At 36.4% G+C, this 26,943-nt stretch overlaps 1 protein-coding gene across 1 annotated transcript; it reads right to left on the minus strand.

Moving 5' to 3' along the window:
- Positions 1-1,994: 1,994 nt before the first annotated feature.
- Positions 1,995-2,320, minus strand: LOC106975293 (transmembrane protein 258-like). The gene has a single exon (XM_053199641.1). The coding sequence runs from the start codon at positions 2,256-2,258 to the stop codon at positions 1,995-1,997; it is 264 nt and encodes an 87-aa protein (XP_053055616.1). The 5' UTR covers positions 2,259-2,320.
- Between the last annotated feature and the right edge of the window lie 24,623 nt (positions 2,321-26,943).

A 26,943-nucleotide genomic window follows, 5' to 3' on the forward strand; every position in this document is an offset into this window, starting at 1 on the left:
ATGCAATTAAGATTTAATAACACAAAGCTATATTAAAAATTCAGTATGCTTAGAAATCAAATGATATATTCTTAAATAATTTGCATTAAATGAAAATTAGAACACTAGAGAAGATTACAAAACTAAAAGCTATTTCATAGAAAAAATTGATATAATTTTGAAAATTAGATGAAAAATTTCTACAAAACTACAAACTGCTGAACTTAAAACAGGAGAAAATAAAACATGAAGACAGGTAAACAATAAAGATAGTATTCAAAACTTCGTGACCATAAGTATCCAAGGTCTGTTTTTATAGGAATTCTGTTAATCTGTCCACACAAACTTGAGGAAAAGAGAAAAAGGAAACCTTCCAAAGTTATTTAAGGAGACTATTGTAATCTTAATCCCAGTAGATAAAGAGGAAGAGAAAAGTATTGGCTCTTCTTATGATTATATGTGAAAAATTTGAAACAAGGCAAGAGCTAGATAAAATAAAGATGTATTTTATAATACATAATGATCAAGTAATAATTACATAAGTTACAACATGATTTAACATTAGAAATTCTATCATTATAATTCATGTAACTCCATTTATGTGTTAATGATCTCTAGGAAGAAAACTCTTTGATATCTTTAGATACAGAAAATTCTTCAGTAATGTTTTGGTAAAAACCCTTCATAAATTAGGGATACTTGGGGACTGATAATTATTAAATGTATTTGTTTTTATATTATATAAGGATGTGTGTGTGTGTGTGTGTGTGTGTGTGTGTGTATAATTGTACATATGTGCAGGTATATTCCTATAAAAACATATTCCTAATAAATATATCTAAAAACATATAAAATACATTTTTTTCCCATTAAGTTCAATGATTGCTAAAAATCTACCACAAACATTATACCTACTGAAAACATTTAGATGCTCTTTTTAAAATATAGGTCAAGATTAGGACATTCGCTAGCACAACTACTGTATAATATAGTATTTGATATCTTGATCAATGCTATGAGAATAAGTGTTAGGAATTGACAGAGAAAAGATAAAATTGGGATTTGGGGCACATTAAGTGGTTATGTACCTAAAAACAACAACAATGACCGTAAATAACGATCAGCAAAGTATTTGGACTAATAAGGGTTAGTTTTCAACACGGTTGTCGGTGAAGTACAAACATAATAAAATCAATAGCATCCCTCTCCAAACCAGTTATAACCAACTATAAATAATACACTTTTCAGAAAATTCACAAAAACTAATGTGTATTTAGGTCTTAACTAAAGCTACATGAGAAATCTATGGAAAAATTTTGAAGTTAATAACGTAGAAAATGATCTGGGTAAGTGGAAAGATGTGCCTGTCCTTTAATCAAGAATAATATATATTTTTAGAATAATTAAATTAATTTTATTATTAATTACTTTGACCAATATCATGCAAACCCCCAGTTGGATACTTCTGTGAACTGTGATAAATTTAAATATAAATGGAAGGATAAAGGTTAACAGGTAGTCAAATATAATCTTCAACCTTGCCACTTAAAGTGTGGTTCTTGGACAGGCCTCATCATCATTATCATTACCATCTAAGAGTTTATGGAAAATATAGACTTTGGGGACTCACTTCAAACCCAGTAGGTCAGAATATGTATTGTATCAAGGTCCCCAAGTGATTTGTATGCATGTGTTTCTGTGTGTGTGTGTGTGTGTGTGTGTGTGTATGTGTGTTTTACTATAGTAGAGATTACTACAAATCAGTAAGAAAAATATAAATATCTCAACATAGGATTGCAAAAATTTGGACCAGGAACTTACAGAAGAAGCCTAAAAAAATCACTAGTCTTATAAGGAGAGGCTCATGTTCATTGGTAAATACAAAAATGAAAATTTTTTTGCACACATCTACCTTTATTGTGAGCAGCTGGTGAGGGCGCTCCCAGCAGTAGTAAAACAATCAGTTTACCAAAGCAGGGGTTCCATGAAGCCACCTGATTGGAACCTTTGAGAGTTCAGATGTACATGCTGACCCAGAGCAGCAGGAAGGGGACTCCAAATCCCATGAGGAGTGAGGCCACCAAAGAGATGAGGAACTCTTTGTAGATATCCAGAGTGCACTTGGGGGAGGTAACCTTGCAAATGAAGAACCAGAGGGTAAAGAATATGCTAGCAGCCAATAGCACTGTGGTCAGGTGGGGGAAGAGAGCCAGTTTCACTGGGCTGGTATATCTACTCATGGCCTCGAGCTCCATTTTGCCAGGAGCAAGGTAATCCATTGCTCCGCCTCTGGAATAGAAAAAATGAAAATTACTTAAAGAGATATCATTCTAGATACATTATGGGCGTGGATCATGCCACATGTTTGGCAGAACATAAACAACAGGAATCTTCACCTTCTGTGGTGGGAATGTGATGGCTGCAGGAGTCCTGGAAGGCACTGAAGCAGTACTTAGTAAAATTAATGCTCTCTGAGCCAGCAATCCCAGTCCTGGACATGAACCTTAAAGTTTACAAAGGAATGCACACAGATTGATTCGTGCAATGTTGCTTGTGGTACCAGCAAGCTACAGACTTTCTGGGCATCCATAATTTCAGTACTAAATAAACACACATGTTGAAAACAACATGCTTTGTAGGAAAGTAAAAGTAGCTCTAGAACACAGTGTACAGTTTCTGTAAGTTAAGAAGGTAAGAACACGTGTTTATTAGCCATCTGACTACCTTCTTTCGAAAAATGTCTATTCATGTCTTCAGCCCATTTCTTAACTGGATTATTTGCTTTTTTGGGGGGGGGGCGGTGTTGAGGTTGATAAGTTCTTTATAGATTTTGGATACTAATCCCTTATCCGGTATGTAATTTGCAAATACCTCTTCCATTCCATAGGCTGCCTTTTAGTTTTGTTGATTGTTTCCTTTGCTGTGCAGAAGCTTTTTATTCTGATGAAGTAGTTCAGTTTTGCTTTTGTTCCCTTGCTTCCAAAGATGCGTCTGGTAAGAAGTTGCTGTGGCTGAGGTTAAAGAGGTTGCTGCCTGTTTTATCCTCTAGGATTTCAATGGTTTCCTGTCTCACATTTAGGGCTTTCCCCATTTTGATTTTATTTTTGTTTATGGTTATAAGAAAGTGGTCCAGGTTCATTCTTCTGCATGTCGCTGTCCAGTTTTCCCAACACCATTTGTTGCAAAGACTGTCTTTTTTTCCATTGGATAGTCTTTCCTGCTTTGTCAAAGATGAACTGACCAGATAGTTGTGGGTCCATTTGTGGGTTTTCTATTCTGTTCCACTGTGTGTCTGTTTTTGTGCCAGTACCATACTGTCTTGATGGCTGTAGCTTTTCACTATAGCTTGAAATCTGGAATTGTGATGCCTCTAGTTTCACTTTCCCTTTTCAAGATTGCTTTGGCTATGTGGGATCTTTTGTGTTTCCATACAGATACTACCTCACACCTGTCAGAATGGCTAAAATTAACAATACAGAAAACAAGTAATGTTGGCAAGGATGTAGAGAAAGGGGAACCTTCTTACACTCTTGATGGGAATACAAACTGGCACAGCCACTCTAGAAAACAGGATGGAGTTTCCTCAGAAAGTTAAAAATATAACTACCTTATGACCTAGCAACTGCACTACTAGGTACTTATCCAAGGGATACAAAAATACAGATTCAAAGGGTCACATGCAACCCAGTGTTTATCACAGCATTATCAACAATAGCCAAATTATGGAAAGAACCTAAATGTCCATTGACTGATGAATGGGTAAAGAAGATTCCATTAATATTACTCAAAAAGAATGAAATCCTGCTGTTTGCAAAGACATGGAAGGAGCTAGAGTGTATTATGTTAAGTGAAGTAAGTCAGAGAGATACAAATACCATATGATTTCCCTCATATGTGGAGTTTACAAAACAAAACAGATGAGCATAAGGGAAGGGGAAAACAAAAGAGGGAGGCAAACCATAAAAGATTCTTAACTACAGAGAACAAACTGAGGGTTGATAGAGGGAGGTGGGTGGGGGTGGACTAGATGAGCGACGGGCATTAAGGAGGACACTCGTTGGGATGAGCATTAGGTGTTATATGTAATTAGTGAATCACTAAATTCCGCTCCTGAAACCAGTATTACACTATATACTAATATTTAAGTAAAAACTTGAAATATTAAAAAAGTAAAATTAAATTTAAAAAATAAGGTAGGAACAAAAACTATTTAATGTATGAGGCCACACAGAAAAGAAGTATATACATCAAATACCTTGGAATAGTTTATACTTTTAGGGAGGTATGGAATGGGATTGGGGCATAGGTGAAATCTACCAAATAATTGAATTGAGGAAGGGACTAATGGTAATAATCTTCCATGAATTAAGGTGCATAATTCTAGAAGAGAGAGGGAGGCAGAAATAATATAAATTATAAGAATTTTATTATGCAAACTGTAATGCAATTATATAAAATGTAAAAGTCAGTGGTCTCCATATTCAAGAGTTTTGAGGTCTCACATCATCTGGTGCAATAATACAATGCTTAGGAAGTATATAATGCTTGGAAGTGATCTTTCTCTTGAGCATTTTAATACATCTTTTTAAAAAATTTTTATAATTTTTATTTTGGAAAGAAAGAGAACACGAGTGGGGGAGGGGCAGAGAGAGAGGGAGACAGAATCCAAAGGAGGCTCCAGCCTCTCTGCTGTCAGCCCCAGAGCCTGACAGGGCATTCGAACTCATGAACCATGAGATCATGATCTGAGCTGAAGTTGGATGCTTAACTGACTGAGCCACCCAGGCGCTCCTAGCATTTTAATACATTCTCAATGCATTAATATTTAGCACTCTAATCACAGGAAAACTTTTGAGAGCCATGGTTTTGCTAACATAACCTCTATAAAAATTTAAATTTTGTTGAGTGCAGTGACACCACAGTTTGCAAACTGAAGGATGAAGGGTCAAGTTGGAGTAACAGATGTGTTTTGTCTGTCCTATATGGTATTCTAAATATTGTAAGTAATCACTAAGACTTAATAATCATTAACTTTCACGTAGGAGTCAAGATTTGTGGCTTTTCTTTAGCAAATTCCAGTGCTGGCAACGCTGGCCCTCTGTTTTTATGTGATGAAGCCTCGGTAGATGCCGGGGAGCAACTTCGGTCTGAATTGGGACCATGTATTCTCCAGCATATCCTTGCCTGATGCACTATGTATGTGCATTTGTATCAGCCATCCAGCTCCTGCTGACAGTTGATTTGGTGAGGCCTTAAGCATGGAACATGCCCCAAGGCTCAGCAAAGAGGATTCTCTTTCATCATGTCCAGACTGTCTCAGACTTAACTGCCACATCTCTCACTTTTATTCTTCCACAAACCTTTAGGTTGATTACATGGGGGTCCTTCCCTCCTGCTTCTGCTTATACTCAGGTGGTTTCTAAATCCTACTGCCCACCAGTGAACTTCTGTTCTGTTGAATTTAATCTTGCCATTGCCCTTCTCAGACTGTGTTTGCTTTAGATACATTGAAATCTTTTCTTTCCCCTTTTTCGATCTCATATAAGTGCCAACAATACTATCTGTCAGACTGATGGGTAGAAAACACTAAAACCATATTTTTATAGTGTTGAGTGTGGCAACACTTGTCTCACTTAAATATAGGTTAATACAATGTCTTATGTAAGTTAACAAAAATATTCCCAGTCTTACCTCCTCTTAAATCTGTATTTATTCAGTTCTTATCCTGGGTGCTCTAGTTTTAAGAATGCTATCAATTTTATTAAGTATTATTAATGATGGTTATTAAAAGGATTTTTTTTCTAGATGTCTGTTTTTATGTATGCCATTTGACCATTTATTCAACAATTCGAAACACCTTCCACGTGCTTAGCGTGACTTAGGGATGTCTATGGAAATAATGCCTTTGCTGTGCTTACAGAGCATAGAGAAAAGAGTAGAAAACAATGTGCGAAAGCCTACACAGGCAGGGTAGTATGTGAAACATAGAGTGGTTGTTTCTTCCCGTAGAGACTGACTAAGGAATTGAAAGAGAAAGTTCTCATAGGTTCAGGGAGGAAGTGACTAACCAAGATCTGTTTTCTGCCCCTCATTAACCCTGGGTCTGGCTCCCTTACTTGCTTTCTTTATTACTTAATTTTACTCATTTTTTTTCATTTGATTAAAATGACTTTGGAGTGCATAAACCATTGCAATAATGTAATGAACGGCATTACTTTCGTTAAAGCACTTGTAGAGAGAAAAAAGAAAACAAACAACTGCATATATAGCTGTTTTCACCACCTAACTTTAATAAAAGGGATAATTATGTTGGCCTTGGAAAATAACAAGATTTCTATGTAGTTTCCATCACGTAAGGGATTTTTTTTAAATTTTAACGTTTTATTTATTTTTGAGAAGGAGAGTGCAAGCAGGGGAGGGACAGAGAGAGCAGGAAAGAAGATGTGAAGCCGGCTATGCACAGAGAGTGGCAAGCCCAATAGGGGGCTTAAACTCAGGAACTGCAAGATCATGACCTGAGCCATAGTCACACACTCAACCAACCGACTGAGCCACCAAGGCGTCCCAGGGGATTTCTTATTCTCTATTATTAACTCTCCCAATAAAAGTCTTTTCCAGTCCCTGTGAGTTACTTTGTTTAAGCATCTGCTGCATTGGTGCACAGGGTATGAGGCAATTTTAGCAGGACCCAGGGAGATTCTTTTTGTCTCTTCTTTTTTCAGCCATCAATGTATTTTAACATCCATTATATAAAAAAAAATGTTGTGATTCAAACATACAGTTTTGTAGAAAGAATGGTGTCAGGTCAGACTGAAGTCCGTGACTAAGTAAAAAATTGGAAAAGCGATAGTACGTGAACAGCCTCAGAAGAGGCATTTAATTTTTTTTTTAACATTTATTTAAGAAGAGGTATTTAGAAATGGAAAAGCCCTGAGGGTAGATTTTAGTGACTAATGTTCAAAAAATTCTGGAATAGGTGCTTTTTATGATCATTTTGAACCTCAACGTTCAGTGCTTTTATGAAATATCTTTCCTTATGGGAAACCCTGAAACCTCTCAGAGACTGAAGTGTCCAGTGAGGTATGGCAAGAAATCCACATGAAGTTATACTAAGGATGCTCAGAAGTTTGCCTCAGGTATAAATTAAGTCCCTTGGGATAATGAACGTGACCCTTAGGACATGCATTTACTTCTGCAGGACAGGAGGTTTCAGTTGATGATGAGCGAAGGTAAACTAGAATGGCTGGAGGATAAGAAAGATTCCCTGTTAGGAGTGCCTGGCTGGCTCATTCGGAAGAACAGGTGACTCTTGATCTCTGGATCATGAGTTCGAGCATTGGGTGCAGAGGTCACATACATACATACATACACAAACAAAGTTAAAGACAGATTCCCTGAAGTGACATTGAAGCTTCTGGGAAATCTCTCACCACACAGCTGAGTTCCTAATACAGGTCATACTAGAAGAAACACAAAATCATCTTTTTGTCCCTTTGGTAGACAGTGGTTTGCCAATCATTATTCTATGAGGAAACTTTCAAAGAATAAAGAACAAAAAGAAATAGGAAAAGCATAGGAGTGTTTCAAGCAGTCATTTAATACAAAAGTTATGTGTGTGGATTTGTGTGACATTTGTGAGTTTTTGAAGTGGTAATTTTTTGTGATGTGTTTCTTTATTCAAAATCAGTGTTTACTCTTGTGCTTAGTTTTTTGAGGGATTTTCTAAAGATTAATATATTGTTCATATGATAAACACATCTGTGAGATAAATTCAGTAATTTCCCTAGGAGGAAGAGCACGGGATGGGCCTTCTTCCCTTTTAGTTTTTTTTTTTTTTTTTTTTTTTTTTTTAATGTATGTTTATTTTGAGAGAGAACATGAGCAGGAGAGGAGCAGAGAGCGAGCCAGGGAGGGAGGGAGGGAGGAAGGAAGGGAGAGAGACAGAGAGAGAATCCCAAGCAGGCTCCACACTGTCAGTGCAGAGCCTGATGTGTGCCTTGTTCTCATGAACTGTGGACTGTGAGATCATGGCCTAACCTGAGATCAAGGGTCAGATGCTTAACTAACTGAGCCACTCAAGTGCCCCATTTTTTTTAATAGTTCTTTTATCTTTTATCTATACATGGTCTTAATAGAAAATTAAAATCTTTATTACTTATACCTAGCTTAAAAATGTTAAAATATAACATAAAATCTGCCATTTTACCTAGTTTTTAGTGTACAAATTGAAGGCATTGATTATATTCAGAGTATTGTACAACCATTATCATTGTCTATTCCTGGAAGTTTTTCATCACCCACACAGAAATTCTGTAACCATTGTGAATATTTGTGGGGCTGATAAAGCAATAACTCCCCACTGCCTCCTTAACCTTGCCCCTTATAACCTCTATTCTACTTTCTGTTTCTGTGAATTTTCCTCTTATTTATATTTCATATAAGGGGAATCATACAATATTTGTCCTTTTGTGTCTGGCTTACTTCACTTCGTATGTTTTCAAGGTTCATCCATGTTATAGTGTGTATCAGATGTATCATTGTACTCCCTTTTGACACTGAATAATATTATATTGTGCGGAGATAACATGTTTCGTTTATCCATTCATCCACTGAGGGACACTTGTTTTTTTCCTACCTTTAGCTACTGTGAATGAAGCCAAAACAAACTTTGAAATACAAATATCTCTTCCAGTCTATTTTTTCAATTCTTTTGGGTATATGGCTGGAAGTGAAATTGCTGTCATATGCTAATTCTGTTTAGCTTTCCAAACCATTTTCTACACTGGTTGCACCGTTTGATATTCCAACCAGCAGTGTATGAGGTCCCTCATTTTTTTCCATATCCTTGCCAACGCTTGCTGTTTTCAGTATTTTTATATATACCATCCTTATGGATATGAACTGGTATCTCATTGTGGTTTTGATTTGCTTTTCTCTTAAGACTGATAGGGTTGAGAATCTTTTCATGTACTTATTGGCAATTTATATGTCTTCTTTGGTCTATTCAAGTCTTTTGCCCCATTTTACAAGGGACTTTGTTTTTGAGTTTTAGGGGTTCTTTACATATTTTGGGCATTAACCCCTTATCAGATGCATGATGTGCAATTTTTTTCCCATTCTGTAGGTTACCTTTTTATTTTCTTGGTAATGTCATTTAATGCACAAAAGGCTTGTTTTGTTTTACTTTGTTTTGATGAGAGCAACTTTATCTGTTTTGTCTTCTGTTGCTCATGCTTTAGTGTCATATATAAGAATCCATTGTCAAATCCAAAGTAATAAAGATGAATCCTTATGATTTATTCTAAGACTTTTATTGTTCATCTCTGTATTTAGGTCACTGATTCATTCTGGGTTAATTTTTGTACATGGCATAAGGTAAGGATGTAGTTTTATTCTGTTGAATGTGGAAATCCAGTTGAAGACACTCTTTTTTCCCTGTTGAATATCTTGGTACTCTTGTCAAAAATCAACTGATCATGGATGTATGGGTTTATTTTTATTATGGACTCTCAATTCTATTTCATTGGTCTATATGTCTATACTATGTGGGTCTTAAACTTACTTTTGTATTTTTTCTTACAGTGGCCTCTTTCCTAAATTAGTTAAGGGCACACCCCCTCACAACCTGGGATCTCTCAGTTTTATCATTTGAGAACCTCTGAGGATTATCATTTTCTTATTTCTGTTTTGTGGTTCAGTTTATGTCTCTTTTAAAGATATGAACAATGCCATCTATTTCTTATTCTTTGTGCATATGCATATATGTAAACATATGTGTATGTATAAATGTGTATTTTTTATTTTTTATTTATATCTATTTTATTTTACATAACAATATGTGTTTTTATATTTATACAAGTATTTATACAAACCAGTGACAATTCATAGTACATCATCTCACCCTTGTCAATCTCTTAAATGGCTCTGTCTATATAAAGGGCAGATTTCAAGGAGTATATCTGGATCTGGATTTCTGTACCTTAAGTGGGCTTATTATTAAAAAAAATTAGGGGCGCCTGGGTGGCTCAGTCGGTTAAGCGGCCGGCTTTGGCTCAGGTCATGATCTCGCGGTCCGTGAGTTTGAGCCCCGCGTCGGGATCTGTGCTGACAGCTCAGAGCCTGGAGCCTGTTTCGGATTCTGTGTCTCCCTCTCTCTGACCCTCCCCCGTTCATGCTCTGTCTCTCTCTGTCTCAAAAATAAATAAACATTAAAAAAAATTATTTGTTATTACATAGCTTATTAGTTCAGACTCTTCCATTAAGTTGAGATAGTCCAATTCTATTGATTGGTTAGTTTTCATTGTACACTATTTGTTTTGTAAAATTTCTTCTATTTTTTTTATATAGATAATCTTCAGGTGACTAACAACGGGAACAACACAAGTTAGCTCTGTTAAATTAATTGTAGGATATAAGTAAAGAATTAAAAAGCTTTCATTAACCTTTATGTATGGGTGGAAGACACTTTCTGGCTGTTGCCATCTTGAGTCATGCGATCTTTGCTTATTGCATATGAAGGAATTAAAAACATAGCCTTCTCAATATCTGTAATTAGGAGTATTGCCTGTGCCTTGAACACTACTTTGCTGTTAATAATATGCCTTTTAAATGGTTTGCATATCAGAGGCCAGTAGTGAAGGGCTGCAGTTGCTCAAGAGATTAGAATACAGAATAATATTTCCTGTCACTGTGTCTTTCTCTAAGATCTTCTTGTGTGTTATGGAAAAAAAAATGTTTTGTAATTAGATAAATTTGAGAAAAAGTTATATATATAACAGTTTTGTTTCTTGTTAATCATGATTTTCTCAGAATCTTTCATGTAAGATGTCCATGGTAACTATGTAAGACAGTGTAGAATGCAGCCTTTCCTAACTCACATCTCAGAAACTGAACTGTATAAGACAGCTATATAATACCATTTTGGATAACGCTGATCAAGAAAAATGTATCTAGACCATTCTAGAAGATTGAGGAACAGGTTATACTGAGTAGAAGAGGTGAATAAAAAATGACAACCCAGAAAGAATGACTTCAGGGTTTTTATAATAGAGGAGCACCCAAAAATTATAGATAGGGTCCAAAAGCCAAGATAAAATAGAAAAAACACATGGGAATGGACCAAAATGGTTGATTGTCATAGATTTGGGGCTGGCATATACCTTTTTAGAAATGGAGGTAAATCTGGTTCTTGGCCATGTTACACTTACAAACTATGTAATTAAAAGGACCGCAATGTTGGGGCCTGGGTAGCTTAGTTGATTGAATGTCCAGCTTTTGATTTTGGCTCGGGTTATGATCCTAAGGTCATGGGATCAAGCCTCATGTCGGGTGCCCTACTGAGCATGGATCCTGCTTAAGATTCTCTCCTTCTGCCCCTCTCCCCACTCTCTCAGATAAATAAAATTAAAAATATATATATAAAGAAAGGACAGAAATGAAACTTAGTTGTAATGATTTTCACATTCCACAAGTTTCGTTTGTCCTCAGGAATGTTTATTCAATGCTCATATGTTTAGTTGGTGGACTCTGTGTGCAACCCCAGTATTAAAATGTATTATGCATGAAAGGTTCAAATGAAAGGAAAGGTCACAGAGGGATCTGAGTAAACAGATTGTCTAAGGGTTTTTTGACAGTAAACTCAGAAACACACAGAGAAAAGCGTAACCTCTGTGATTTTAAAACTAGGAATGCCTTTAAGACGGGCAAGCCTTTTGTTCCTGATGTCTGCATTTGTGTTGCATAAATATAATATAAAATTTGATCTTACAGCTGCAAAGAGTTTTTGAGAGTTTACTAATTTTAACTTAAAGCCTTCAAAATAACCAATGAATTGCTCAGAATTTCAAGCAGGCTCCATGCTTCTCAGGGGGCTAAACAGTATCTTTAATTTTTTTCAGTGTTGTGTCCCCTCTGAATGTCATTCAAAATGACAGATTTCAGGCAGCCTATGAAAGTAGCTTGTAATCTTTTTAGAATGTAAAATAATATTAGTGGTAAATCTTTACCAACTATACTGATGATATGATAAATATAGATTAAAAGAAAACATTTCTTTTATAAAATAAGTCACTTCTTGTTGAGAAGTGAATTTCAGATCACTGTGCAAATCCATTGACAGTGTTCATTGTCTTTTCTTATTCTTTTATATAATTCAGAATCAAAATAGGATCCTCATCTTAGAGTCAACGACTTTATATATTTGGAATTTTCCATATTAATAGAGCAGGAAGGAAAAATAACTTGTAATAATATACAGCATTTCTCTTAATATCCTGAATAGGATAGCTCAAAGTACCAGATATTTAAAGAATTTTTAATCAGATGTTTTTTGTTTTTTTGTTCTTTTACCTTTGTTCAATTCTGGCATAATGACACAATTTTGGAGTCTAATAGTGATTTAGGTTTAAGTCTTCCTCTTAATCAACTTGGGGAATAGTCAAACCCCTGAAGATTCATTGCCTTTTTTCTTTTCTTTTCTTTTTTTTTTTTTTTTTAAACCTTGGTGGCATAACTTTCCCCAGATCTGTCAGATCCTCATTGCCACCCTTTGCTTTTCTCCATTGACCATACTGTTAGGAATGGATCTGTAACTCAAAATTTAAGCTACACTGGAAATAAATTTTAGCCACCCATAATGTTATAGAGCATCAAGCCAACAGAGTAGATTGATTTTGGAGAAATTTAAGGCATCAGCCAGGACAGTTTAGGTGTATCTTTGGTAAATTATCTCTGCAATATTAGTTATAAATATTTATTTATAGAATTCCAATAATCTTGTAAGCCTGGACACTGCATATGCCTAAGGGTAAGAAACATTTTATTTCTGTGATAGCCATCCCTATGGCTCTAAAGAGTCAGTGTCCACTTCTAAATAGTCATTAGAGGGGCGCCTGGGTGGCTGAGTCGTTTGGGCGTCCGACTTCGGCTCAGGTCATGATCTCGCAGTCCGTGAGTTCGAGCCCCGCGTCCGGCTCTGTGCTGACAGCTCAGAGCCTGGAGCCTGTTTCAGATTCTGTGTCTCCCTCTCTCTCTGACCTTCCCCCATTCATGCTCTGTCTCCCGCTGTCTCAAAAATGAATAAACGTTAAAAAAAAATTTTAAAAAATAAAAAATAAATAAATAGTCATTAGAATTTCTGAGATTTAGAAACTCCCATTCCAGCCTTCTGAGTCTTTTTCTTTTCAGCCTCTTTAGCCTCAGGTCCCTACAGCCCTTCCATAGTGGCAGGCTGAATTCTGAATTATGGGTTTATTTATTTACCAGTGGGAACTTTTTTAAGCTATGAAAATATATTGTATTTGTTTGGCATATATTTAAAACATATGTATCCTATTGATTCTGGAGAAAGCATTTATAAGTAAAAAGGAAACATTTTTTTTTCTGTAGATATGTGAGAAACAAATTATCCTTTTGGCCACAGTGGTTGGAGTCATGCTTTCTTAGGGCTCAGGATTCCTTGACTGGAGCACAGCAGACAAAGCTTCGTCGTGGGAAGGAGCTGATCTGGAATATAAGAAATTTGGAAGGAGAGTTGGTTCCTTACACACATCTCAACCCGTCCCTCAGAAACAACCTCTGATCATTTTACCAAATTTTTCCTTTCCTCTCCTGACAGCTCCACCCGCTTTTCTGCCCTGAGACCTGTTACCTTAAAGTTTCAAGCATGAAGCATAGAAAGTAAAGAGACAGGTGGGAAGTGGCCCCTTTGAAGAAAGGATAAATGATGAAGGAAGGAAATAGCTACATGGTCTTTTTCCTGAATTAATTTTAATCTTCCTTTTTTTTTTTTTTTCTTTCCTGGGCTTCTATTCAAATAACTGTCCATTCTTGATCACTAGCAGATTGATGCTCTTACCATTCATCATCAGGAATAAGATGAGACTTCCTGCCTTGTGTTGTTTGGTGTTTGTTTTTACCTGAGGCCTAGATTTATTCTCACTCATCTCCTCTTCAGAAACACTGCTTAGAAAGCAAAAGTAACTACCATTTTGATATAACTGGAATTTAATCTTCTGAGTTCTTCCAAGGCAGTCCCTGGCTCATTATAGCCTGTTTCATACAGACTCTGGGATGGCAGCATGAACAAGTTAGAAGAGGTAGGTAGGTTTCTAAAAGCTAAGTGATCCAATTATAATTGGTTTGTCCCAGATAGCTCAAAGCCTTGGGAACAGAGACAGTCCACCGTCGTGGACCTTGCCTCATTTTAGGGTATCAACTGCCAGGAGCGAAACTGACAAAAAAATAAAAAGTTTTAGAAACAGCATTTCAAGTCAGTCAGGGGGGAAAAATAGCAAATAAACAAATGATAATGTAATGATGCAATCAGCAGTGGCTTCTGGACTTAGGCCATTAAATAAAACACATTTTGGATCTCAGGCCAATCAGGCATATGTGGAAAGAGGGAAGGTTTTGTTTTTTGTTTTTTTTGTTTTTGTTTTTTTTTGTTTGTTTGTTTGTTTGTTTTTGTCTCATCCATTCTCTGTTTTTTCCTGAGAGTATAGGTTAACAGGGCCAAACCCAGGTTATATTTGTCAGCTGAATGAACATAACTGGGTTTTCATTAGGGAGATGGGGATGAAAAATTCTAATAGATTTGAAGGAGGGAACAGTATGAAGGCATGAAGAAAGTTTTTGAATAGGATCATACAAATTCTGCCTCTAATAATTTTTAATGTCTATTTCTTAAGTCAGTTGAGGATCTGCAAGATGTTATTTTCCACTTACTTTAGCAAATGGCATTCTAAGATTTGAGTAAGTCAGATGTGTATTCCCAAATGGAAACTAACTGAACTGAAAGCAACACTAACCTCCCAGTCAAATGAGATACCCAATAACAGAATCAGATATCAGTGGGGAGTCATTCCCTTTAGGCAAAGCTCAGTATATTCAGAAATCGCTGAATTGCTGAAGAGCAGGAAATCATAAGTTACCATTAAACAAAAGAAGATAAACACTGAAATGTAGTTGAGATTATAAGGTAAACAGAAGAGAAAGCCAAAGATAGGGTACAACCCTCCCCTTTGCCTTTCTGGAGTCCATTTCTCTTGACATCTTGGCTCAAGGAATTTAGGGAAATTAAAAGTTGCTTCTTTAGGGTAAAGTAAACCAAACTTGAGAATGCCATTGCAAGTTAATTGCTATATTTTTGTTACTTGATAGAAAATAAAACATCTGTCCCAAACTTCTTTTCTTTTATTTACTTGTACAGTGAGTACAATCAATGTATCCTTGAGTTCTATATATTAATGATGTTTACCAGTTGTGTGACTTGAAGCAAGTGATTTTTTTTGTGAGCTCTTTTCCTCACCTACAAAATGAGAATTATAATGCATTCTTAAATTTGTTGAAAAGGTTGTCAGAAGATTTTAAGATAGTATACGAAAAAAATTTGGGCATAGGTTCTCAGTAAATTTCATCTCTGAGAACGTTTATTTAACTATAATAAGGCTATAATACAAAGAAAAAGAAGAATTCTCCAAAAAAACCCACAAAAAAATAAAAAACAGATCAGTGCACTAATATAATAAAATGATTGCTGTTAATTAATGATACATTTTAGAAAGAGCTGTCTGGAAGACCCAATGAATATCTGAAACAGGATATGATTTTTATAACTTCTAGTGAGTTCGTAATCATTTGCAAATGATTTTAAAGTTTTGTATGCACTTTTTAAGGGAATTGGCAAGTAGATGCACATGAATGTTACAGGATGAGAATCTTTGTCCATTGGGTTTGATAGCTTCCATCTTGTCTTAGAAGAAATTAAAAGGGAACAGAATATACCAGTCCAAAATAAGCTTCCTTCTGGTTAGAAGTTAACCCATTTGTAAAAGAAACTTACATATGTAAAAAGAGCTTTACCTATGTAAAATCTACATGTGTAAAGGTGTATCCCTCTCTATACCTGGAAGAGGAGGACTAAATCTCCAGAAATTCTTATCTGTGGAGGAGACTTGGTCTTAACACTGTATAAGAACAGTATCTTTTCCTGCAACTGGCCTTCTCTACCCATCCAATGTATTTCTTTTGTCTTTAGCTGGAGATGATATTTAAGGTGCTGGCTTTGATCATTTGGGGGAGTTATTCGGTGTTCCTGAGTATCTTTCATTTATACAGGAGGTGTACATGTTATTAAACTTGTGTTTGTTTTTCTCCTATTAATCTTTTTTTTTTTTTTTACACGATAGTCTCAGCCAAGAATCTAGAATGGTAGAAGAAATTTTTTTTCCTCTTCTATAGAATCCTTCGAAATCCCATGATTTGATAATATATTTGTGACTTTCTGGATCAAGAACTATCAGTGAGTGAAAGGTTACAGTTATAAAAATATTTTTAGGGCAGTGAAAATACATCATTATGTATATATTATACATGAGGTATATATGTTAAACATTTTCCCAAACCCATAGAATGTTTAGCAGCAACAGTGAACACAAGTAAATTATAGACTTTGAGTGATTATGATATGTCAGTGTAGGTTTATCCGTGGTGAAAAAATGCCCCGTTCTAGTAAATGTGGATAATGAGGAAGAATGTGCATGTGTGGGCATAGAGGAGATATGCGAAATCTCTGTATCTTTTTCTCAATTTTGCTGTTAACCTAAAACTACTCTTTAAAAAAGAAAAGCCTTTAAACAACCTTACATTGAATAACAACAAAACAGTATTTTAATGTAATTCTGATTGTTGTGATGATGTGATGACTTTATGCTACTAGACCACTAAATACAGTAAAAATAATAATAGTTTTTAAAAATCCCTAGCAGACTTGTGATACTAATTCATACACAGGTATGGCTGTAGTTCAGAAATACAAATACAAGAATCCCTGTAGTAAATTTCCTTTATTAAGCTACTTCTGATTAAAGCTGTTAATATACTACTGAGAAAGCAAATGTCCGTGGAAATATTTTGAAATTGTTGACTAGCAGAAGTTTCTCATTGTTCACCAGGTGGGAGAACAATGTATATGAGGAACTCCTTTCTGTCTCAGGAGCTCTCTGATTTATACTATACTCAGACAAGTATATATTGATTTGCAAAATGTAGGGTTGTTCTAGAGATAAACAGCTGTGTAGTCAATTGGTAGTTAATTTGGGTTAGCATTCTTAGAAAATAAAATGGCTTTTGGAAACATGTCAGCTCTTTCTTTGCAAATCTGTTTCATTCTACCTGTTGATTCATATTACACACATTATGTATAAATCCCTGTTGACCTTAAAAACAAAACAGCTGGTTATTTTGCCAGCACAGTGCTTTATTCAGGAAGAGCAGAGGAATTGCAATTCAGAACAGCAAGCTCTGGCAAACCATAGGCAAGCCTGGAGAAGGAAGTTGAGAAGAGCTGCTTGGAAGGAAGGTCAGGAAGGAAGAGAGTATTCAGTGTGGTGATGGCCTCTCATTTGTTGAGTTAAGGTATTTATTGGCTGAACTTGTTGCTGAGCAAGGAGAAGTTCTTCCTTTCTCCTGCAGGAGCAGTAAAGTAAGCTTCTTCCTGTTGGGAATGCAAGGTGTGTCTTTCTGTTGGGGTCTTCAACTGACAAGGAGGGGTGGTGCATTAGACCTCCCTCTTCTGGCCTCCATTTTAGATGAGGTTTCCTTTAGTCAGTTTCACATATCAGCTTGTAATTCTCTCTTGCCATGATGGATGTTAGGAGAGAGGAGAAGCTTAAAATACCTACTTTAAATACTGGAAGCAGAGACATTTGACAGAAACTGTAAGAATGTGTGCATCTAACACCACTAGTAGCATCCTTAGCAGCTAGGGACTTAGAAAGGCATATTCCTGGGTTCCACCCCAGACCTACTGGATTGGGAATTCTGAAGATGGGGCTTGAGGAACTGTTTTAACAAACCCTGTAGGTGACTTTAATGCTTGCTAAACTTTGTGAGTGACTGTTCTAAAGAACAGGGATTCCATTGCAATAGGTATTGGGAAAATATGATTATTACATAATGAATATTTGAAGCATTGTAAAACAAAAGAGGCTGTTGACTGAATTAGAGGAAATGAATAACTAATATGAAGTTCAGATCTTATGTGCCTCATAGAGACTGGGAACCAACTAAAATCCCAAATTGTTTCTGTTCTATATCCACTGACAGACTGCTTGTGGAATGTGTATGATTATTATATAATCCCAGCACATATACATACACACACACACACATGCATAATTCACATGGAAGAATGGAAACAAATCAGGTAGAAGTCACTTTTGACTCTGTGTTGCTCTGAATTAGCTGTGAAATTGTCTTGATTATTTAAAAAAATTTTTTTTATTGTTTGTTTATTTTTGAGACAATGCGAGAGAGTGCAAACAGTGGAGGGGCAGACAGAGGGAGACGCAGAATCTGAAGTGGGCTTCAGGCTCTGAGCTGTCAGCCCAGAGCCTGATGCGGGGCTTGAACTCACCAACTATGAGATCATGACCTGAGCCGATGTCGGACGCTTAACCGACCGAACCACTCAGGTGCCCCTTGATTAATTTTTCAAAGTCTCATATCAAATCTTGTTTCACAAGCATCTTTCAAAATGAAATATGTTAATGAACATAAGAAACAATTGCTAAAGAAATGACCGTTATAATACTGCCAGTTTTCATTTAGATCTATTTCTTTATACAAAGAGATACTTCAGTTAGCCCTAGAAATATTTTAGTTACTTAGGAAAAAATAGGACAAGTTGTCTGTTAAAAAACTCCCTTGAAAATATAACATGCAATTAATTTTACTGCCCAGGTACACAATTTTCACTTGATGGGAAGTTAAGTTGTGTAAGGAGGTCATATCTTACATAATTTAATTTTGAATAAGTAAATGTATTTGCTGATACTTTGTTTCTACATGAATTTCTTAGATAAAACAAGATTCATGTTCTAGGTAATTTATTACATGTATGCCATTTTTTTTAAAGGAAACAAGAAACAAGGAGTGAATAAAATTGAAATTAAGTTGTTTTGTTAAACTGTTTTATTTGAATAATTTTAAATTTCAGGACAAATTCCAAAGACAGCACAGAAATTTCCAATATACGATTTACCCAACTTCCCTTACGATTACCACCTTGAATAATTACGGTACATTTATCAAAACCAAGAAAGTAACATGGGTACAATGCTTCCAACTAAACTACAGACTTTCTTTAGATTTTGTCAGTTTTTCTGCCACTTTTTTTGTTTTAAGATTCAGTTCAGGATCCCACATTGCATTTAGTTGTTATGTGTGCTTAGTCTTCAGATCTGTGAAAGCGTTTCAGTGTTTTTCTTTTCCATGGAATGGACAGTGTTTTTTTAGAAGTAACAGGTAGATATTTTTAAGAGCCCCACAAGTTTGTTTTTGTGATGTTTTCTCATGTGGATACAATAAACATGAGTTCATACTGACATCTCTTACCCTTAATTCACCTCGGAAGTCATTCTACCCTTCCCCACCTCCCCTTTGCTTATTTGTAGAGTCTTTATCTGACAGTGAGAAACTGATTCTAAATATCAGAAATGCTAGCCCTTCCCCCTCTGAGAAATGAATTCACCATCTATGCTGCAGAGCTAGTGTGGTTCTCTAGTCTAATAGCATCCAGTCAAAGCACTGTTTGCCAGACTTACTGAGTCAGGCCCTTCTTGCCTACCCTTTTTGATGTCGTGTTATATAATTGTAGCTAGGTTAGTTTTTTTTATGGAGTAAGATGATGTTTCAAATGTATTATTTCCAGCTTCCTTTGCCTTACTATATATAATGCCAGCTCTCATTGATACTACTTCTAAATATGAATAGAGCTCTTTGCGGGCTCTTGATTTTGTCCTTTGGTATATTTGTTCATCGTATTGCTAAACCCTTTAGTGTAAATAACACTATAAAAAGTGTCATGTCTGCTAGGGTATGCCTTCCTTTATTCTTAATATTTTAGCTTTATGAATTTGAAGAACACGTTTCAAATATTATGAGAAAGCCAATTAGATTTTGATAGGATATATTTTATGAATATTGTCATCTTTATTGTTCAGTTTTCCCATCCATTAAGATAGTATATTCCTACATTTTAAGTATCCCTTCATGTCCTTCTGTAATATTCTATACATTTTTAAATCATTCTTCTTATAACTTTCCTTAGTTTATTTCCAATTACTCTATACTTTTTATTTCTATTATAATAACTTTAAAAATTTCTATTCCTAAATGTTTCTTACCAGTTTTTAGGAAAAAGATGATTTTTTTGTGTGTAATAAACTTTCATACTCTTATACAGCTGATGTCACCTACCAATTTTGATGATTTGTAGATTCTTCTGGATTTTTTTATTAATACGTTGCACATTTAGTGGACAATGACACTTCTGTTTCTCCTATTCTAATCGTAAAATCAGTCTCTGTCTCTCTCTCAATCTCTCTCTTACTTTGTCTCGTTGCATTACCTGAATTTTGTAGTACAGTAGTGAAGAGAATGATAATAGCAGACATCCACGTGTTGCTTCTAACTTTTAAGAGATATCTTGCAACATATCACCATTACGTGTGATGTTATCTTTTTTTTTGACATAGATCCTTTATCAGTTAAAGAACTTAAATTTATTCCTTATTCACTAAGATTTTATTTTAAATCATGATTCATTAAACTTTCACCCAGTTTTTAATGCATTTATTAATATTATCATTTGGCTTTTGATTTTTTTTATGGGTCAGTTTGGTGAACTACTTAAAGGGACTGCCCACAAGGTTAAAGGATCAGTTACATTCTTGTGATTAAATTATACTTGGTAATGATTTACTCTGACGATTTTATGTATTTCTATAATATCTTACTTAGGATTCTTGCATAAAAATTCATAGGTAGAATCGACCCACAATGTTTTTTGGTTTTATTTGTTTTGGTTTTTCTGCACACGTCTGATTCTGGAATCAAGATAATACAGCTTTCGTAAAGTTAGTTATATTACTATCTATTTCAAAGACCAATATGCAACATTTCTGGTTTCTTCTTGAGGGACTCAGAAATAGAAAAGTCAGGCATGAAATTCAAGTAGGGAAAACACCACCTGAGAGTGATATGTTCCTGGCCCCAGTTCTTGGCACAGGGTACCAGAATTTAGGTGCTTCTTCTGGAAAAACAGAGCATCATTGTAAGGAAAACAAATAAATATGATTGTTTTTATACACCCATGTTTGTAAACTTAAAGATCTGTACCTGATACACAAACAGTTGATGGAGTGTGTGTGTGTGTGTGTGTGTGTGTGTGTGTGTGTGACAGAAAAAGATTAAGACAGAGAGAAAGAAGGTATGAAATCAGTATGAGACATAATAGACATACAGGGAGGATAGATTAGGAGAGAAGCAAAACAGAATTTATTAAACAAAATGATCCAGGAATCAAGTTTAAGTGAATTTGGGGTAGTACGATAAGAGAAAACCTATCAGGATACCTGACAGGGAGAGCCACTGCATGATTACCTTTTAAAGTTATTCCTCCACCTCTGAATAGAACTCTCTCATAAAATTAACATACTTCTCATTTTCATTCAAATATGTTACCTTTAAAATTTACTTGTCGCTCTTTCAGCAATTTTGGCAAAAATGTTCTTAGCCATTTGGATTTGCCATAGGACTTTGTAACTATCTGCTCCTACTGATTTGCTGAATAATAATGATCCAAGATCATTTATCTTCCTTAAATATCCACAAAATTAGCTGAGGAAAATCAAAGAAAGTTACTGCTTTGAGATCTAAAATGTACATTATTAGGGTGCCTGGGTGGCTCAGTCGGTTGAGCGTCCAACTTGGCTCAGGTCATACTCTTCACAATTTGTGGGTTTGAGCCCCGTGTCAGAGTTGACAGCTCAGAGTCTGGAGCCTCCTTTGGATTCTGTCTCCCTCTCTCTCTCTGCTGCTCCCACGCTCATGTTCTGTCTCTCTCTGTCTCTCAAAAATAAACAAACATCAAAAAAATTAAAAAAAAGAATCATCTTCCCTTTGGGAGTCCCTTTGTGTCCATATGCTATTGTGTGATTATTACATATATAAGGACATAAGGTCATCATGAGAAAACACAGGAATAGAATTATTATTATATTAATCAAGCAAAGTCTTATTAACAAAAATTTTAGAAAATGAAATGTATGGGGCGCCTGGGTGGCTCAGTCGGTTAGGCGTCCGACCGGCTCAGGTCATGATCTCCCGGTCTGTGGGTTCGAGCCCCGTGTCGGGCTCTGTGCTGACAGCTCAGAGCCTGGAGCCTGTTTCAGATTCTGTGTCTCCCTCTTTCTCTGACCCTCCCCTGTTCATGCTCTCTCTCTGTGTCAAAAATAAATAAATGTTAAAAAAAAATTTTTAAAAAGAAAATGAAATGTAGGGTATTATATAGAAAAATGGTTTGATAAACTTTTCTTGCTCTACTGCGAAGAAAAAAGTGAGGGAGAAGTTAAAAGAGGTAGACAAAGATTTTAATCCATCCTGCCTTGGATTTGAGTAGTTAAAAGTAAAGTAAATATTTACTTCAAACACTTCTTTGGTTTTTAACATACTTCACCTATAATTAAAGCACAAGTTTCCTTGTAAGCTGGCTTACTGCCATTTCTTTTTCCTTTTTTAAAAAATTTGTTTAATATTTATTTTTGAGAGAGAGAGAGGGAGAGAGAGAACCACTGGGGGGAGGGGCAGAAAGAGAAGGAGACACAGAATCTGAAGCAGTCTCCAGGCTCTGACCTGTCAGTACAGAGCCTGATGCATGGCTTGAACCCACAAGCCGTGAGATCTTAGCCTGAGCCTAAGTCGGACACTTAACCAACTGAGCTACCAAGACATCCCGTTTCTATATCATAAATAATGTAAAGTCTTGGAACTATAATTTGGTTATGTTGAAGTGATGGAAACAAAATAGACATAAATTAAATATTTTAAATAAGTGTTGAATGTTAAATAGAATCTTTCACATGAAGTAAGGAAGAGAAAAAAATGGAGCCAAGAACATTAACTCATCCTTTTATAGTACAGAGGGAGCCTGCCATACTGTGCATTTTTAAATGTTGTTTAGAAAGAGATGCCACTTAATGGACTCATATCAAAGGAAAATATCAGGGTTCCATCGCCTTTCAGTTTAGTTGCACAGGACAGTATAGGTTTGTTTACATAGTTTTGGTTTCCTTTGCATTTCTGTGCACTCAGTCTTTTGGATTTCAGAATTGCAAGCTATGATTTGGATTAGTTTCTAAAAATGTGCAAATGACATCACTTTAGTAAGTATCAGTAATGTGACGAGCGCTGTAAGGTGGCATTACAGTAAAATAATGAGTTTTGAAAATTTACATCATAATAGGCACATTCCTCACACATATAAAAAGCTGTTTACTCTTTACTTCTTCAGGAAAATAACCTGCTCTAAAATAATACTTAAATTTAAATATCAAGTCTGGAAATCTCTATGAAAAGCAAGATGCCAGACAGTCCTGTTTGTCTCATAATCTCCTGTCCTTATTTTAGAATGCTATGCACAAGGCATGCAACTAGAAGTGGTCCTATTTAGTTAACTTTTTGTTTACTTTTCTAAATCACAATTAACACGGCTCACATCCCTCCCATAACTTTTGCAGGAACAGCTAACGCTAGTAGTTTCCTGGAGCCCCTTCCCCAACACAAACTTCGGAGCTGAGTAATGCAGGAAATTTGGGGGAGGAATTTCTGTTGTTCTGTCCATGCTGGTCACTGATGATCGAGCTGAGTTAATCTCTTCCAAAGCAGGAAGCCCCCATAAATCCAAATGCTTGTTTCCTTACTGCCATGCCACACTGCTGACCCTTGGCTATGGCTCCCAAGGGGGATGGGCATTGTGTGTGTTCAGACCACAGGTAGCTAAGTCAACCCTTCACAGGTACCCTCTGTTCTCTGGTGCAGTGAAGGATTTTTTTTTAAGTTAGCTGCTTTTCCAAGAGCCTTCTTACTTCTCCATCAGTCATGAAACTCAGTTCCCTCTCTCTTTGTAGTTGAATCATTCCCTTCTCCCTTGAAGTTTTGAAGCCATGCTGAGACATCCCAAAACACCAAATAACACTTTTCAGGTTCTAGGGAAAGCCAGATATTATCCAAGACCAAAAATGTGGCTGCTCTGAGAAGTAAGGAGTGAAACAGGGGAAAATCCTTTTATGTATAACAAAAGCTAAACAGATACAAAATTATCAGAAAATTATTTTGCAGTTTAGCTACTTAATCCTTCAAAAAAACAAGAAGGATTCAGGTTGTACTTGAAAGGAAATGCTTGTTTTAGTCAGTGCAGGTTGCTATAACAAAATACCTTAGATAGGATGGCTAAAGCAATAGACATTTTTTTTTTTCTTACAATTCTGGAGGCTGGGGAATCCAAGGTCAAGGTATTAACATTGGGTGCCTGGTGAGAGCTGCTTGAATGGCTTGTAGTCAGCTCCTTTCTCTCTGTGTGCTCAAAGGACCTATCCTCAAGGCTGCTTCTAGAGAGAGTTCTTGGGTCTCATCCTTTTCTTATAGGAACACTAATCCCATGAAGGTACCACCCTCACTACCTCATGAAAACCCAATCACCTCCCAAAGGGCCTGCTTTCAAGTATCATCACATTGAGGGTGAGTGTTCCAATGTGTGAATTTCAGAGGAACACAAACATTTCAGTCTGTTACAGTGCTTTATAGGAGCATTTTGTTTTCAACTTTTATTTCACACACGATTTCCAGTTTTAGTATTTGACTTTTATCATCATAGCCATGATGCAGGGTCATCATTTTTCTCTGTTGACTTCTATTGTTAATGCGATACAGTACGAATGGCCAGATCTTAATCACAACCTGGTCTTTTTCTCCCTGGAGTTACAATGTCATTTGTATCTGCCACCTTGCTATTTCTCCTAATATGTCTTACCAGTTTTTCAAATTCTGCAAGCCCCAAACTGAACTTATGCTCATATTTTTCTCACAGTATCCCTGTACGCTTTCTTAATTCTCTGGTTTGAGCCAACAATGACCCAGTCACCCAGTCCCCAAATTCAGTCGTCTCTGAAGTATTCCTGTAGTTTACCCCATATCAAGTATGATCTCTAAGTACAATAGACTTGGTTCTTCCTTGGAGTCTTGCTGACTCCACTGTCATCTCTTTTGATTCAAGCCCTTATTATTTCATGTCTAGATCATTGCGATCGCCACTTTAGTTTTCTTTCCATTTCTCTTCCTAACAGACTCTATCGTGGCCTCTTGATTTTTCTTCCTCTAGCTTACCTTAGTTCATGTTACTCCCTTGCTTAAGATTGTGTGTTGTTTTCCTTATATTTCTACGATAACACTTGCTTATGTCTGGCCGTCAAAGCCGTATGATCTGGGTTCATTTCACTTCTGCATTCACCTGCATCAAACGCACTGCCAAAATCCTTGTTTCTTGCCTTTCTTTCCCTTTCGTGGTACACTTTTGGAGCTCTTCTCTGCTTCTCAAAATTCATCATTCCTAGAGGCCTAGTTTTAGTCACACCATCTTTATTAACTGTCCCTGATGTTCCAGCCATCAATTAGCTTCTGTCGTGAGAAGTGCGGTTATATTTCTTATGCCGTCCATATGGTACGCAACATCCATTGATCTGATTTGTACCTTATCTTTTGGGGGGGTTTGTGTTGGTGTTATTTTGGTTTTTGTGGGGGGTTTATTTTCATCTAAAGCGATTTCAGATTTACATTTGCAACTCAAGATATGCCCATGTGCAATTTTAGTTATCCTTTTACACCACAGCTAGCTTTGCTTGGAACTAAGCCAAGTTCTGGAGTTCACATTTCTTCTGATGAAGGGTCTATTAGTTTTCAAGAATCGCATCACACACTAGGAAATCTCAGTTTCCACAGCAGGAAAGGGTCCAGGACATTTTTCTAGATCTCCTCTGTGGCTCTCTGGAAGTGTGTGAGACCAGATGGGGTGGTATGGCTGTTGTGTCTGTTGTATGCTGGCAGACTCGTAGTGTCATATGTCCAAATACATGGTTCCTTTCAGTTTTCTAAGAAGGCAGGGAGGGAATACATTTGAAGGGTCTCTTCAGATTCTCTTGGCTTTCTCTTCCTTTAAACACTTAGCAGTTTGCTTAGCCTCAGGCATAGCTATTTTGGTGTGCATGTTTGACCGGGTCAGCTACCACTTTGCCCTGTGACTTGCCTGCTTATTCAGAGTTCTTGCCACTTTTGGACTGAGACAAAACACTGCCTACTGGCATGAGACACTGCTTTTCAATAATCTACCAAGGTTGTACACTTTGGAATTGGAGGTAACTAACTTCCTATGGAGAAGACAGACCATTCTAAGAAGCTTTGCAGAGAAACATGATCTCTCTTTTTCTTCCCTCTGAAAAACTTCCCTAAAGTATAGTTTCTCTGTGGAGTTTATCCAGAAATGTCCTCTCTCATCGAGTGGAGACCTTTGCTTAGAAAATAGTTTATTGTGAAGACACAGCCAATATGGGGCCTTGAGGCCATTTCATGGGTTGGCTCCCTTCCTTCCATACTTCATGTATTCTTTCTCTTGCTCAGACATCTTACCAAATCTTTGGGGTGTTCTGGAACCAGTTTCATTGAAGGTTGGGGTTGGTTTCCTCCACAGCACTAAGCAGTTCTTAGATACCAGCTGGACATCCTACAATTCAGCTCACTTCTGACACTGTCTGTTTATATCAGTTCCCTTAGATTAAGTGTTCAGTCTTACTGGACTGCCCCCCACAAAAACTTCAGACACCAGTGTGAAGCCTGGGCTCCTGACCAATCAGCTGTAGACTGGAGGTTCCAACAACTCTTGCCTTAGGTTCCAGATGCCAGTAGCAAGTCCAGGTTATTACATGTACTTCTGATCAACCGATAGAAGTCAGAGCTTCCTACAACCCCCTCCTTCTTTGGGTTTGATTAATTTGCTAGAATGGCTCATAGAACTCAGAGCAGCATTTTACTTGTTAGGTCATCAGGTTATTATAAAAAGATATAACTCAGAAA

This window comes from Acinonyx jubatus, chromosome A1, assembly GCF_027475565.1.
Source record: "Acinonyx jubatus isolate Ajub_Pintada_27869175 chromosome A1, VMU_Ajub_asm_v1.0, whole genome shotgun sequence".
Taxonomy (NCBI): Eukaryota; Metazoa; Chordata; class Mammalia; order Carnivora; family Felidae; genus Acinonyx; species Acinonyx jubatus.